This window comes from Manis javanica, chromosome 6 (assembly GCF_040802235.1).
Source record: "Manis javanica isolate MJ-LG chromosome 6, MJ_LKY, whole genome shotgun sequence".
NCBI classification, from domain to species: Eukaryota; Metazoa; Chordata; class Mammalia; order Pholidota; family Manidae; genus Manis; species Manis javanica.
In genome coordinates this window covers 19,114,786-19,131,005 of record NC_133161.1, presented here as the reverse complement: position 1 = coordinate 19,131,005, position 16,220 = coordinate 19,114,786, and the positions used below count along the sequence as shown (strand labels likewise).

Sequence of the window (16,220 nt, the reverse complement as noted above, 5' to 3'; positions counted from 1 at the left end):
GCTTCTGAGACTAGGGTGCACACCACCTTAGGGGTATGCAAAGCAAAGCTGCAATCTGCAGGCTGGCATTGTGCATCAGGTTTGATGCTGCCTGAGGAACGTAGCCTGTGGCTATGAAATGGAGGAAATGTTTTACCCTGGTGTTTCACGCTGCACAGACATCAGTTAGTCCACGGCTGGCCCCGCTCATGGGGCCCTCCACCTGTTTTACATATTCACAAGGGAGGGAAGAATCAAACTCAGCTTTCAACCTGTGCTACAGGTACTGATGGAGGCCCAGCAGCAGCCCAGCCAATGTGCAGACCCAGCAGAGAAGGGCCCTGCAGGAGGCTCCCCAAATATGGGCCACTTTGGGGCCCACCCAGGCAGACCACTACCTATGCTGGAGCCAAGTCCAGGCAGGAAAGGTGCAGCCAGAGCAGTGGTATCCAGCAGCCTGGCTGACCTCTGGCTTCCACATCTGCATTTAGAGGCCACTATGGGAATGTAACTCACATTGCAGGCAGGGTCATACTCAAGGCAGACTGCCCTCTCAGCGGGTGACAGCAACCACAGCCCCGTAAGGATCCCCCAGGACAGGGGGAGGGGAGACTAGAGTAGGGCCGGAGGGGTGAAGGGAACTCAAGCTTTCCTGCATGGGAAAATCTCTGAACTGTATGGTGGCCTCACCTAACTAAACTCACTTCAAAAGATTTGAAGCATTTCATTAAATTGAGGTATAGCTGTTTTGCATTTGGAGTTGACTTGGTTTGAAGGAGTTTCAGGGACTGAACTTAATAGCTTCCATGTTCAGCTTCCAACTTCCTTAACTGAAAGGCATAAATATGGTGATGATAATTTTTTAATCCAAATATAACATTAGACTGTCCCCTACAACTAGGGCGTTATTATCATGGTTTAGAGAAAGCTGTTTTTCTACTTGGAAGGCTTAAGATAACTTAGAGGAAAAATGGATGATGCTTTTGATGTGGGTGATGACTTTTTCTTTCTCCCCTAAAACAATTCAACCTTTTTTTTTTTTTTGCAGGGGAGGGGGTGGTCTTCCAGTAATATTGAGGCTGGAGGCACCAAGAGAACAAGAGCACACAATATATAATATAAAATTCCATCATCATCAGACATCAGCCTGGACATAAGAAAATGAATTAGGTGGTTGGGTGTTTTTCTCGCAAACCTGGGATACAATGACTTGGGGTTCTGGATGGTGATGGAATTTAAAGTTCATGAAACTATCTGGTGCTTTGGCCAATATTCTTGGTGTCAGATGAGGGAGGCGACTCTCATTTCAGGCACAGGGGGACAAGTCTATCTTATCTTCAATGTTTATTACTTCAGCCCCCCCACCATTCACCAAGGAGTGTTACACAGCAGCACAAGCTCCCGCTCCAAGGTGTGGGTCCCCCCCTGGTGTACAAGGGCAGACCGAAGTTTCCCATTTTACTAAACACCACTGACTACTCACTCCCATCAACCTGAGGTATGAGCAGGCTGGGGAAGGCAGTAAAATGGATATAACTCCAGATCACCTAAATTGGAATAATTAAAAATGACTTTTTATATCATAGTGGGTTCAGAATGACAGAGGCTGGAAAATGAAAAGAAGCTTATGGGAAGAGCATCTAGCCCTGCTCTCCATACAGCTTTGATCACCAACAGTCAGCATTTCATATGAGGGACATTACGTCTTTGTCCCTCCTTTCATTTCCCTTTACATTCAGTCACTGTTGGCACTTCCAGCATTAAGTGTGTCAAGGGGAAGGAAAGAAAGAAAAAAATTGAAATGTGCAATATTTTGCATTCTTTTAAGGGCCCAGGGGGAGAGGAGATAAAAACAAAAGTCTATAATAAAGTCTGAAAATAAACTGGACTTGAGTTAATGGCCATATGTACCATTCAGACTGGGGCAATAATGCAGCATCAGCACTGTGGTCTCCTGTTCTGGGGGGTCTGGATCGCGGATCTCAGGGGCACAAACTGGGGAAGGATTTCAGAATGGACACAGCTTGCCCACTGAATAAATCCCCCGGGGACAAGTGATGGGAAACCATTTTTTTTTCTAACAAGGATCATAAATTACAGGAAAAAATGCAATCAAAGGCTCCACAGAACTAAATACATTTTTTTTCCAGAGAAATTTAGAAGTCTGCATTTACCTGGTATATAAATTGATAACTGCAAACATAAGAAACACTAAGTTATAAGAAGTACTAAATATATAACTAGTTTAAGATTAAGGAGGCTGAGGAAAAAAAGGAATCAAAAGCCACTTGTTTTAATGGAAAAGAACCAGAGAAAGTCACTGTACAGGGAGAAATCCGAGGGCCACAGAGGAAGAGTGACAGAGGAAATGAATACTCATCATTCATTCAAAGTATTACCTTTCAGAATATTAACTCACAACAGACTCCTAGTTCTCAATTCACTTGTTTTGAATCATGATAAACTATTGTTACCCTTTCAGTTTTTCTTCAACTGCTCTTCTTAAATCTTCAAAGAGTCAGTTCCCTGGCTCACTGAAATGGGGTAAAGAGAATTATTCTACAGGTTTCTGGCAAAAGCAACTATACATGTGGACTGAAAGATATGAAGCTAAGAACCACAGGTTCCCAACTCCTAGGCCAGAAAGGCTGAGGACATTCAGCTGCTTGTTCTGTTCTCAGCAAAATACTACTTAGGACGGCTGTAGAGATGAAAATACTACTTAGGACAGCTGTAGAAACGAGTCTCACAGCTTGACTACCAGGGCCACAAGTATCTGGCGTTTAGCAGTCCGCATTTGCTATGAACAGTGATTAGCCAGTAATTTTTTAAACCATTGCGTGTTGGCAACTTTTCTGTAATAAGCTATTGACTTTTCAAAGAGAGGACTTTGTGCTGGTTCAACCCAGTTGTCTTCTAGTTCACCAGACATTTGTTTAGTTTGATAACATCTGACCAGCTTTCAGGATACTTTATTCTTCTCGAGCTAAATGACTATGGTTCAGAGTGTGTTTTTCTTCACAGAGAAACTGATTGGTACCTATCACTCCCATGAGACTCATAAATCATAGGAATTTGCAAGCACTTGTCCTAAAGTTAACAGTGACTTGAACAAATTTGTGATACGATCAATGGAGGGGTCTCCAAAGGTGCAAAAAAAGGCTTCATCCCACCCTTTATGTACCCCAAAGTGCTGTCTTTCTGCCCTGCATTTCTGTCATGTTTATCAGAATGATAAATTAATAAAACATGCTGGAAGCGACATGCCCTGACCAATCACCCTCCCATTCTCATGGCTTCAGCCAGTTTTAAATGCTTGATTCTTCAGCGCTGCATCTCTCTGCCAGCACAAGACTGGCAACCTGGGATGTGCCAAGTTCTTGGCTCTAAATTGCAAAACACAACAGTATAGGAGGGAATTTGTGAGTTAGCTGATTTGCAAACACTACAGCAAGTCACTGTGTAAACATTGGCTTTTTTGTATACCTATTATTTCTGCAAGGCAGTTTACCTGGAAGCCATCCTGAGAACAAGGATGCTTCTTTCATTCACACTTAAATGAACTCGGCTTAATCTGCACCATTAAAAAACAAACCCAAAACCTAAAACAGAAAACCTTCTTAAACAGTAATCACAGAGCCTCTCAGTAACTATGGTGGAACAGTGTCACTTAGAATCAGCATCAGGTCTGTAGGTGTGGTCACAGGTGCACATGATGATGCCTTTTGAATGGAGACAATTTGGAAATTCAGATGAATAAGAGTAAGACGCCACACTTTACACTTACAGGAGTTGGTTGAGATTTTCCCAGCAGAAGCTACAGTCATCCAGACTTCCTCTAAGTACAAGGTATTTGGGCGTATGGATATTATTCCTTGCCCCCAACTCCAAATGCCAGTTTATTAAATAACCACCTAAACCAACAACAACATATACCAGGGCGGGAAGTATTATGACTTCACCAGAAGCCTAGAAAGCAGGTTCTTTCATTTTCCCCCAAAAATCTCCCCAGCAGAAGAACCGGAGGCTCGGTGTGTTGGATGGCTTGGTTATTCCCACAGCTGGTCAGAAACAGAGCCATGATCTGAACACGGACACACCTTTATTCCAGAGCCTGTGTTCTAAATCATTTTGCTAAACTACCTCTCTTTGAAACAAATTAACAACGAAACAAAAATTCTACATGACAAAGATATTTGGACAACATCACAGGGCACCAGCATTTTTTCCTTCATCCATTTCCCAGAAAGACCAGCTTCAGTGTAATACTAATTTCCAACTTACCAGATCCATGGTTAAAGCACCAATCCTCTGGTAGAAGACTGAGGTATAAGCAGGAAGTTTTAGTAAAATTGGAAAGAGAAGAACTGTAAGGGTTGATTAAAAAAAAATTTCATAGTATTGCAAGATTTTAAGTTCCCAACTGTCTAAGCTAGTTCCCAACCCAGGCAGGGTAATTTAAGTCATCCCAGAGAAAGGAAGGTTCATGTAATTTTAAAGACCTTACTGAATTCTACCTACCTGAGAGGCAAATATCTCTTGCCTGTCTGGGATTCTGTAAAGTGCTTTGGAGTTTTTAGATGAAAGACACAGCAGAGATTCAAATTAGTAACAATATATATCAGCTCGATTTATAGCCACACACACACAAATACACACACACACACACACAGTCATCTAACCCAGAGAAAGGAATACACAAGGCCTTAGGCTACAATGCCAGTCTTTGTCAGAAAATATATTTATTATTAATACTGAGTGAAGTAGATGTCAGTATTCATGATAGAGAAGAGATTGTAGATGCCAAGGTTTCCTTTATGATATGTTGATAAAAAATGCCTTATTTCACTTGTAATCATAAACATTATCCCAGTAAGAGGTGTATTTTCTCTCTTTTTGTCTTCTTAGTTACATGATCACCACAATAAGTTAAAATGAAGTAGTTCTTATTACTTCAAAGGAGAAAAGCAAAAGGGAGAGAACCAGCATGCCACAGCCTAGACAATTCTGCCCAGACCTGTTAGCCTGAGCTGGGAGTTTTCTGCCCTCCCCTCCCCAACCCCATGGCCGTAGCCCCCCACCCCCAATCCCCAGCTTGGTTAGAGTGGTGGGTCACCAAATGACGGAGCTTGGTTAGAATGGAAAGTCGAACAGAAAGTAAAAAAGGTGGAGAGCGCTGGCTTTCCCTTTTAATCATAAATGGGGTTAACTGTGTCCTTGATGGCTGATCACTGACCTAGGCCTTGGCTTTTCAAACTGGGATATGCTTCTGCTGAATCTGCTCTCTGGTGCTTCTCTTTAATGGTCTTCTTTAATTGGGTTACTCTCTTACTAGGAAAAAAAAAGAAAAAAAAGTTCCAACGTTGAAGGAGTTTTGCTTGTTCTAAAAGTTGACTTTATCCTCCCTTCTCAAGCACACTCTGCAAGAGAAATAGAAAACGTAAGTCTTACCACCACAAAGAGGACCACAAAATGGCAGGAACTATTTAGTACTATGTGTACCTCTTTTCAAAGGTCTACTTCAAAAGCACATAATATAAGGCATATGCTTCCTGTCTCAAAATATTATTACCTTTAATGAACACCAATGCTTAAATCATGTAAAATCTCCAAATGAACCCTCTTCCCTCCACCCCGACTACCATACAGAGCTGAACCCTAAAGATGAACATGGCCTAGATCGTGCGATGGGGGGCTCACTATGAGGGACATCTGGAAGTGGGTAGGACTGTTTCTGGAAGCCACGGGGATTGAAGGAAGGTGACTGCCAAGGCAGCAGGGGTGAGGGGCTAAACCCCAAAAGCTCTGAGAGGGAATGTCTCAATTGAAGGACACAGATTCTCTCAGAACCTCTGCTCACTGTAGGCAGAACACAGATGTTCATGAGCTCATAATGCTGGACGGGCCACACAGGTTAGTATCAATTCCCAAACTGCAGAAATGACCCCCACATTCTATTCAGTTAATTATTTTTGTGGGGTAGGGGTAAGGGGTGGTAGACAGGAAGAATTTTTAGCTATCAGATTAAAACTATAATTAGCTGGGGCAAGGGGGTACACTGTCTCCATTCTTAGGAATCATTAAAAAGACTAAAGAGGTTCTTTCCCCTTTAGCCTTGAAATCACTCAGGAGGAAGAGACTAGGTCAAACCCAAGGCTGCCTCTTGTTCATCTGTACCTTCTTCCCTACATCCCTCACCTTCCAGCCATTTATTCACCCAGCTCTTAACTGAGCTCCCGCTAGGTCTCACTCTGCTGGGTCAGCGCTATGGGGAAACCAACACGCCCATGGAAAATTAAGGCATAACACAGAGCTGTAATTTTCTATTTAAAAAAATTTGCTAAATATGTGCTAAAATTGTACTTTACTGAGTAAGTACCATATATACACATTATGAAATACAAGAACAAAATGATATACAGGAAGAAGTAGTTTTTTTCTTCTTCCTGTTTCCTAGTTTCTTGTGTACTTCCAGAGAAGGTAAAGGTTAAAAAGAATGGTTCTGCCTCATTCGGACAGGACAATTTTCTAGAGCTGGAATGATCAGGGAAGGCTCCTAACATGATCTTTCAGACCATCCTTCAGAAGCTTTCAAAAACAGGTATTATGGGTTTGGTTTCAGACCACAATAAAGCAAATATCGCAATAAAGTGAGCCAAATGAATTTTTTGCTTTTTCCAGTACATATACAAGTTACATTTATATTATAATGTAGTCTTTTAAGTGTATAATAGCATGTCTAAAAAAGTACATGCAATTAAAAAACACTATTTCTAAGAAATGCTGACCATCATCAGAGCTTTCTGCAGGTTGTAATCATGGATTACAGTTCACCATAACGTATAGACTAACAACAAAAAATGTGAAATATTGAGAGAATTACCAAAATGTGACACAGAGACATGAAGTAACAAATGCTGTTATAAAAATGGCACCAATATAGTTGCTTGACATGGGGTTCCACAAACATTCGATTTATTAAAAAATGTAGTATCTGCAAAGCGCAATAAAATAAGGTATGCCTATATAGATGGAAGGGCTAGGGGTGGGGTTTGGGGGTGAGCATGGGATGCAATGGCAAAGATTCAGAGGTAGGAATAGGCCCAGTACACATGGATGGAGGAGAGACAGGCCCAGAGCCAAAGGGAAGGGTGTACGCTCAGGATTACTGAGGGAAAGAGCATAAACAGGGCCCAGAGCAAATTCCAGGCTGATATTTCCTCTTGGCCACTGACAAAACCTGGGAATTCAACACAACACATGTCCTTAAATAGGGGGTGGTCATTTTGGAAGGTCACCCTGGCGTCCTTAGCATTGTGGATCCAACAGAGGAGTCTGGAGGCAGGAAGGCCAGGGAGGAGGAAGGTTAGAAATCAAGCAAGGGTGGGAACATGAAATAGAGCCATTAAAAATGGGAAGAAAAGGAGAGATGGTGAGACCCAAGATGCAGAGGATCCTCAGTGTCAGGGAGAATGGCGGTGTCCCCGAGAGAAAAGGGAAAGACTGGGAGGGGCCAGCTCAGGAGTGAGGAGGACGGCTTACATTCTAGGTGTGGGAGCCTGGGGTGACGGTGAGACACTCAGACGGGAATTCTAGAAGGAAGCTGCAGGCTTGGGAAGAGAGGCTGACGGTCTGTAGAGATAGATTTAAGGTCACAGATGAAGGAAGAAGATTGAAATAAAGAGGGAGAACTGAAAGAACAGAACAAGTAAGAGTGCGCTGGGTCACAGAGGCACTGGATGGAGAGACTATCCGAAAGGTTTTCCTAATGTATCTGTGATTGCAGGTTTCTAAAAAGTCTATGTCCATACGGCACAGAAGAATACATACAAAAGCAGGCAACTAGAGAGAACATACATAGAAATGGTCAGAAAAGACCACAAAGCAGTCAAGGAGGAGGTAAATTCGAAACGCCAGATGCATCTAGAGAAAACAGGAAGGACCAAGCAGAGTTATCTTGCAGAACTAACACGGGAATATGAGGCTTCTCTCAAGCCCATCATTCTTATGAGTTCGGAATTAGTTGGAAATTAAAAACTGAGCACCTACCATGTAAGAGTTAGACAAACAATGTCACAATATCATAGCATCTCATTTATCCTTACCCCCTTGTGGCTTAATCTCTCTGAAAGTCTGTCCAACTTCATGGACAGGAAATTACAAATTCCAGATATATAGACAACCTCACCACAATATTACTAATACAAAACGGAAGTCAGTATAACCCGCAACTATACGGAGCCCATGGAGGGGCATTTAGTTAGGAAAGAAAATGATCACTTCAGGAGCAAAGCCATTTTGCATTTCAGGGTTATATACTCACTAATCTCTTTAACATACCAATGAGAACTTTAAGCTGTTACCTCCCTGGTCAAGATGGCATGGCTGTGCTTCAAACTACAGTTTAGGTCTTATGGGTATAATGATAGCCATGTGACAAAGCACCTCTTTTCAAAGATCTCAAAATAATCCATATTGACCACAGCATAATTACAGCAATAGTTAGAGTATTTTTTCGAGAGTCTATGGAATCTTTTAACTACCCTTCTCCCTGCAACCCCAGACAGATACATAAGGGTAATTTTTCAGCCATATCATGTAATATTAAGAATAGCAGACTCTCTTTAAGAGAGACAAGCTGGACCAGAGCTGGTCTGAAGATCAGTGGGCCAGTCTCACATAAAGGCACTGAAAGAACATCTTTGAACAAACATAAAACACAGAGAAATGACCTTGTTAACAAAATAGCCTGCTACGCATATTAAAATTCTAATCCTCAAAGATGGTTCAGCAATTCAGCCAATTGATGGGTGGCTCCTTGAAGACACAAGGGACAAGGAAAAGCCCCAGCGCTGGCTCTCTGCACATGTCAAATGGCAACTCAGTCACAGCCAGAGGGTAGCAGATGAAGTACAAAACCACCCTGCTTGTCAGAGACATTAACAAATACAATGTCAAGTTGAATTTTTTAAAAGATAAACTGGTAAAATATTTGGTGTTATTATTATATCACAAGTATGCAATAAAGCCTGCTCAAGCCCAGAGCTGAGGCCTGTTAGGGTCTGTGTCATTTACTGTCCACCTTATATTTCTCCTATCATCTCTGCACTGGTTCTGTAAGGAGCTGCTGATGGGCTGCATTTCAACAGTGCATAAATTTAACACTGCATAAATTAACATAGGAAATTCCCCAAAGAATCAGGGAGAAGATTTGCAAGTTATAAAAAATTGCTTCCTTCATTTAAGGAACTCTTAACACTTAATCTTAATGTGGGGAAAGAAATTCCTTGCATTTGCTCATCATTCACGTATTTGGGCCTGCAGAAACTCCTTTTATAAACAGCTGGGTAAATTACCAAAAGGAGAGAATGGTTCAGGCATTAAGATTGCTCTTTTCCCAAGTGTTTTTCCGACTCCAGCCACTGAGGAAGACACTGGCAACTCACACGGTCACACAAGAGCAGTGCCCCTAGAAACCAGAGATTGCGTGTCATTTCCATTTATTACAAAGATCTGAACTGTTGTCCACAAACAATTTTGTTACTCAGCAATATCAACTGATTTCTGAATTAGAGCCTCCTTGCAGGGGTTGGCTACTACAGAACTGTGCCAGCTACTGGTTACCTCAGAATAGTTAAGCAGAATTACGGCAACCCGGAATTGCCAAACAATCATCAGGGAGAGAATAAAAAGTAGGTTTCCTTCCTTTTTATTTATTTTTTAAAGATACTATTCAGAGTGCTTATCTCTGAGCTTACCAAGAATCTCACCAAGATTTCAAAAGCCCTGATAAAGCTGGATATGGAAACAGGAAGGTTTATGCCTTAATTAAAATGGGAACATGTCCTGGGTGTACCTGAGTCTTTACTAAGGAGGGACAAGAAGAGAGGGGAGTGAAAGAAAGTGGAGCTGTGATAAGGACAGGAAGGAGAACACACAGAATGAGAAGATGGTGAGAGAGATGCGAGGGTAATCAATACATTCAATTTATGAGGAGCACAAAGAGCGCTCTGCCAGTGCACCAGTTCTTCCTACGGACCACCTGAAAATCGGGTTAGCAGACTTGTTTTGTTTCCAGTATCTGTCTATTCCCCACAGCTAGTGCTGTTCTTTATCCTTCCTGCTTTGGAGGAAACCCAAGTCAACTTTTTTTTTTTACACAATTGAAATTCTCTTCTCTTTCTTTTCTTTTTTATTTTTTGAGAGGGCATCTCTCATATTTATTGATCAAATGGTTGTTAACAACAATAAAATTCTGTACGGGGGAGTCAATGCTCAATGCACAATCATTAATCCACCCCAAGCCTAATTCTCGTCAGTCTCCAATCTTCTGAAGCATAACGAACAAGTTCTTACATGGTGAACGAATTCTTACATAGTGAATAAGTTCTTACATGGTGAACAGTACAAGGGCAGTCATCACAGAAACTTTCGGTTTTGATCACGCATTATGAACTATAAACAATCAGGTCAAATATGAATATTCATTTGATTTTTATACTTGATTTATATGTGGATCCCACATTTCTCCTTTATTATTATTATTATTTTATTTTTAATAAAATGCTGAAGTGGTAGGTAGATGCAAGATAAAGGTAGAAAACATACTTTAGTGTTGTAAGAGAGCAATTGTAGATGATCAGGTGTGTGCCTGTAGACTATGTGTTAATCCAAGCTAGACAAGGGCATTAAAACATCCACGGATGCAGAAGACTTCTCTCAAAACAGGGGGGGTGAGGTTCTAAGCCTCACCACAGTTGAGCCCCAATTTCTCACCTGATGGCCCCCCTGCGACTGTGCCTGTCTTAGGTTGTTCCTCCCTTGAGGAATCTTACCCGTCTCTGGCTAACCAGTCATCTTCCGGGGCCATACAGGGAGATGTAAAGTTGGTAAGTGAGAGAGAAGCCATACTGTTTGAAAAGGTTAGCTTTTTACTTCTTTGCAGATTTATACCCTGTGGCTTCTATGCCCAGCATTTGTCTTGCGGTATCTTTACCACTCGGAGGAATTATGATACTCAGTAAATTCGATATGAGGCATGAATTCTATTTAAGGGTTGCAATTAGGAAGGAAGAAGAAAAGCTATAGAGGTAGCAGATGGAAGAAAACATGGGAAGACTGATTATTTCTTTGACATATATTCTTGTAGAGTAACTTAAGCATGTATAGGTTTAAAACTACTAACTAAACTGCGCACACACATTAACATAATAGGAATACAGTTACATAACCAAAGCAGATCTATAATTACCAGCCATCTCCAGTGAAGCCAAGAAAACCAGATAGACACCCTAGGCATTTGTGAAAATTTGTCTATGATATGATGGATATTGTCCAACTGTACTTGAACAGTCTGAGAGAAATCAGACAAATTAAAACAACCCCATTCCTGGGAACTGTTCACATCCCATATGTTCTTTTAAGAGTAGATAGTCTGTAGTCGTAAGATTTTGGAGCGCTACAACTTGCACTTCTCCTAATTCTTGGCTGAGTTCCAACAGTATAGATCCAGTCAAATTCGTTGTTTTACTGTACTCACAGGCCAGCTTAGATATCTCCTTCTTCATTCCAATGGCAAGTCGATGAACTGGTGGGATGGATACAGCTACAACTGCAGCATTGCCTGGAGCTTTGTTGAGGTTTTTTGATGATCATCTTCTGGTATGAGTCTTCCAGAGAGTGCTGATGTTGGAAGTTCTTCTTCATATCGTATCTTAGTTCATTTTCTGGGTAGCCAAATTAGGCTTTGATCCTCTGTATAAACACAAACAGACCCTTTGCCCACACTTTGATATGCCCTTTATACCACTGTGTAGAACTCATTGGAGGTCACCACACAGGAACTGCCTTTTATTTTTAAGAGAAAGGAATATTATCAGAAAAGTGTACCTCAAGCCAATCATCTGACACCCTTTAAGTGATCAAAATTAAGGATATTTAAAGCATGCGTTAATCGTTGATTTACCATTAGTTTTATCCTATCAAGGAGTAATCCCCCTTTTCTTTCTTTTATTTTTAACCTTTAATCTACACTTACATGAAGAACATTATGTTTACTAGGCTCTCCCCTATACCAGGTCCCCCCTATAAACCACTTTACAGTCACTGTCCATCAGCATAGCAAAATCTTGTAGAATCACAACTTGTCTTCTCTGTGTTATACAGTCCTCCCCTTTCTCCCTCACCCCACTATGCATGCTAATCTTAATACCCCCTTTCTTCTTCCCCCCACTTATCCCTTCCTACCCACCCATCCTCCCCAGTCCCTTTCCCTTTGGTACCTGTTAGTCCATTTTTGGGTTCTGTAATTCCGCTGCTGTTTTGTTCCTTCAGTTTTTCCTTTGTTCTTATACTCCACAGATGAGTGAAATCATTTGGTATTTCTCTTTCTCCGCTTGCCTTATTTCAATGAGCATAATACCCTCCAGCTCCATCCATGTTGCTGCAAATGGTAGGATTTGCCCTCTTCTAATGGCTCAGTAGTATTCCATTGTGTATATGTACCATATCTTCTTTATCCATTCATCTACTGATGGACATTTAGGTTGCTTCCAATTCTTGGCTATTGTAAATAGTGCTGCGATAAACATAGGGGTGCATCTGTCTTTCTCAAACTTAATTGCTGCGTTCGTAGGGTAAATTCCTAGGAGTGGAATTCCTGGGTCAAATGGTAGGTCTGTTTTGAGCATTTTGATGAACCTCCATACTGCTTTCCACAATGGTTGAACTAATTTATATTCCCACCAGCAGTGTAGGAGGGTTCCCCTTTCTCCACAGCCTCGCCAACATTTGTTGTTGTTTGTCTTTTGGATGGCAGCCATCCTTACTGCTGTGAGGTGATATCTCATTGTACTTTTAATTTGCATTTCTCTGATGACAAGCGATGTGGAGCATCTTTTCATGTGTCTGTTGGCCATCTGTATTTCTTTTTTAGAGAACTGTCTGTTCAGTTTCTCTGCCCATTCTTTAATTGGATTATTTGTTTTTTGTTTGTTGAGGCATGTGAGCTCTTTATATATTTTGGACGTCAAGCCTTTAGCGGATCTGTCATTTACAAATATATTCTCCCATACTGTAGGGTTTCTTTTTGTTCTATTGATGGTGTCTTTTGCTGTACAGAAGCTTTTCAGCTTCATATAGTCCCACTTGTTCATTTTTGCTGTTGTTTTCCTTGCCTGGGGAGATATGTTCAAGAAGAGGTCACTCATGTTTATGTCTAAAAGGTTTTTGCCTATGTTTTTTTCTAAGAGTTTTATGGTTTCATGACTTACATTCAGGTCTTTGATCCATTTTGAATTTACTTTTGCGTATGGGGTTAGACAATGGTCCAGTTTCATTCTCCTACATGTAGCTGTCCAGTTTTGCCAGCACCATCTGTCGAAGAGACTGTCATTTCTCCATTGTATGTCCATGGCTCCTTTATCAAATATTAATTGACCATATATGTTTGGGTTGATGTCTGGAGTCTCTAATCTGTTCCACTGGTCTGTGGCTCTGTTCTTGTGATAGTACCAAATTGTCTTGATTACTATGGCTTTGTAGCAGAGCTTGAAGTTGGGGAGTGAGATCCCCCCTACTTTATTCTTCTTTCTCAGGATTGCTTTGGCTATTCGGGGTCTTTGGTGTTTCCATATGAATTTTTGAATTATTTGCTCCAGTTCATTGAAGAATGTTGCTGGTAATTTGATAGGGATTGCATCAAATCTGTATATTGCTTTGGGCAGGATGGCCATTTTGATGATAATATTTCTTCCTAGCCATGAGCATGGGATGAGTTTCCATTTGTTAGTGTCCCCTTTAATTTGTCTTAAGAGTGACTTGTAGTTTTCAGGGTATAGCTCTTTCACTTCTTTGGTTAGGTTTATTCCTAGGTATTTTATTCTTTTTGATGCAATTGTGAATGGAATTGTTTTTCTGATTTCTCTTTCTGTTGGTTCATTGTTAGTGTATAGCAAAGCTACAGATTTCTGTGTGTTAATTTTGTATCCTGCAACTTTGCTGTATTCCGATATCAGTTATAGTAGTTTTGTAGTGGAGTGTTTAGGATTTTTTATGTACAATATCATGTCATCTGCAAATAGTGACAGCCTAACTTCCTCTTTACCAATCTGGATTCCTTGTATTTCTTGATCTCTATTTTGATTTGTTCGTTAATCCATTGATTATTTAGAAGCATGTTGTTAAGCCTCCATGTGTTTGTGAGCCTTTTTGTTTTCTTTGTAGAATTTATTTCTAGTTTTATTCCTTTGTGGTCTGAAAAATTGGTTGGTAGAATTTCAATATTTTGCAATTTACTGAGGCTCTTTTTGTGAGCTAGTATGTGGTCTATTCTGGAGAATGTTCCATGTGCACTTGAGAAGAATGTATATCCTGTTGCTTTTGGATGTAGAGTTCTATAGATGTCTATTAGGTCCATCTGTTCAAGTGTGTTGTTCAGTGCCTGTGTGTTCTTACTTATTTTCTGCCCGGTGGATCTATCCTTTGGGGTGAGTGGTGTGTTGAAGTCTCCTAAAATGAATGCATTGCAGTCTATTTCCCTCTTTAGTTCTGTTAGTATTTGTTACACATATGCTGGTGCTCCTGTGTTGGGTGCATATATATTTAGAATGGTTATATCCTCTTGTTGGACTGAGTCCTTTACCATTATGTAGTGTCCTTCTTTATCTCTTGTTACTTTCTTAGTTTTGAAGTCTATTTTGTCTGATATTAGTACTGCAATCCCTGCTTTCTTCTCACTGTTGTTTGCCTGAAGCATGTTTTTCCATCCCTTGACTTTTAGTCTATGCTTATCTTTGGGTTTAAGGTGAGTTTCTTGTAAGCAGCATATAGATGGGTGTTGCTTTTTTATCCATTCTATTATTCTGTGTCTTTTGATTGGTGCATTAAGTCCATTTACATTTAGGGTGACTATTGAGAGATATGTACTTATTGCCATTGCAGGCTTTAAATTCGTGGTTACCAAAGGTTCAAGGTTAGCCTCTTTAGTATCTTACTGCCTAACTTAGCTCGCTTATTGAGCTGTTATATACACTGTCTGGAGATTCTTTTCTTCTCTCCCTTCTTATTCCTCCTCCTCCCTTCTTCATATGTTGTGTGTTTTGTTCTGTGCTCTTTTAAGGAGTGCTCCCATCTAGAGCAGTCCCTGTAGGATGCCCTGTAGAGGTGGTTTGTGGGAAGCAAAATCCCTCAGCTTTTGCTTGTCTGGGAATTGTTTAATCCCACCATCATATTTAAATGATAGTTGTGCTGGATACAGTATCCTTGGTTCAAGGCCCGTCTGTTTTGTTGCATTAAATATATCATGCCCTTCTCTTCTGGCCTGTAGGGTTTCTCTCGAGAAGTCTGATGTTAGCCTGATGGGATTTCCTTTATAGGTAACCTTTTTCTCTCTAGCAGCCTTTAAAACTCTTTCCTTGTCCTTGATCCTTGCCATTTTAATTACTATGTGTCTTGGTGTTGTCCTCCTTGGATCTATTCTGTTGGGGGTTCTGTGTATTTCTGTGGTTTGTTTGATTATTTGCTCCCCCATTTGGGGGAAGTTTTCAGCAATTATTTCTTCAAAGATACTTTCTATCCCTTTTCCTCTCTCTTCCTCTTCTGGTACCCGTATAATACGGATATTGTTCCTTTTGGATTGGTCACATAGTTCTCTTAGTATTGTTTCGTTCCTGGAGATCCTTTTATCTCTCTCTCTGTCAACTTCTATACGTTCCTGTTCTCTGGTTTCTATTCCTTCAATGGCCTCTTGCATCTTATTCATTCTGCTTATAAATCCTTCCAGGTTTGGTTTCACTTCTGTGATCTCCTTCCTGACATCTGTGACCTCCCTCCGGACTTCATCCCTTAGCTCCTGTATATTTCTCTACATCTCTGTCAGCATGTTCATGATTTTTATTTTGAATTCTTTTTCAGGGAGACTGGTTAGGTCTGTCTCCTTCTCAGGTGTTGTCTCTGTGATCTTTGTCTGCCTGTAGTTTTGCCTTTTCATGGTGATAGAGATAGTTTGCAGAGCTGGTACAAGTGACAGTTGGAAGAGCTTTCCTTCTTGTTGGTTTGTGGCCTTCCTCTCCTGGGAGAATAGCGACCTCTAGTGGCTTGTGCTGGGCAGCTGTGCGCAGACAGGGCTTCTGCTTCCTGCCCTGGTGCTATGGGGTTTATCTCCACTGTTGCTGTAGGCCTGGCCTGGCTTGGGCTGCTGCTCCAAAATGGTGGAGCCCTGTTGGAGGGGGAGTGGCTGGGAG

The 16,220-nt window shown here is 41.0% G+C and overlaps 1 protein-coding gene across 3 annotated transcripts in view; it reads right to left on the bottom strand.

Annotated features, from left to right (window-relative positions):
- Window positions 1–4,702: 4,702 nt before the first annotated feature.
- The window catches only part of CHCHD3 (coiled-coil-helix-coiled-coil-helix domain containing 3), a 279,592-nt gene continuing 268,074 nt past the window's right edge, over window positions 4,703–16,220 (bottom strand). For 2 of the 3 annotated variants that reach the window (XM_037019632.2, XM_037019633.2), the window contains one exon: window positions 4,703–5,399. In XM_037019632.2, coding sequence (XP_036875527.2) covers window positions 5,376–5,399 — 24 coding nt within the window. In that variant the 3' untranslated portion in view covers window positions 4,703–5,375. The remainder of the gene's footprint in view (window positions 5,400–16,220) is intronic. The other variant, XM_037019634.2, reaches the window with a different exon arrangement.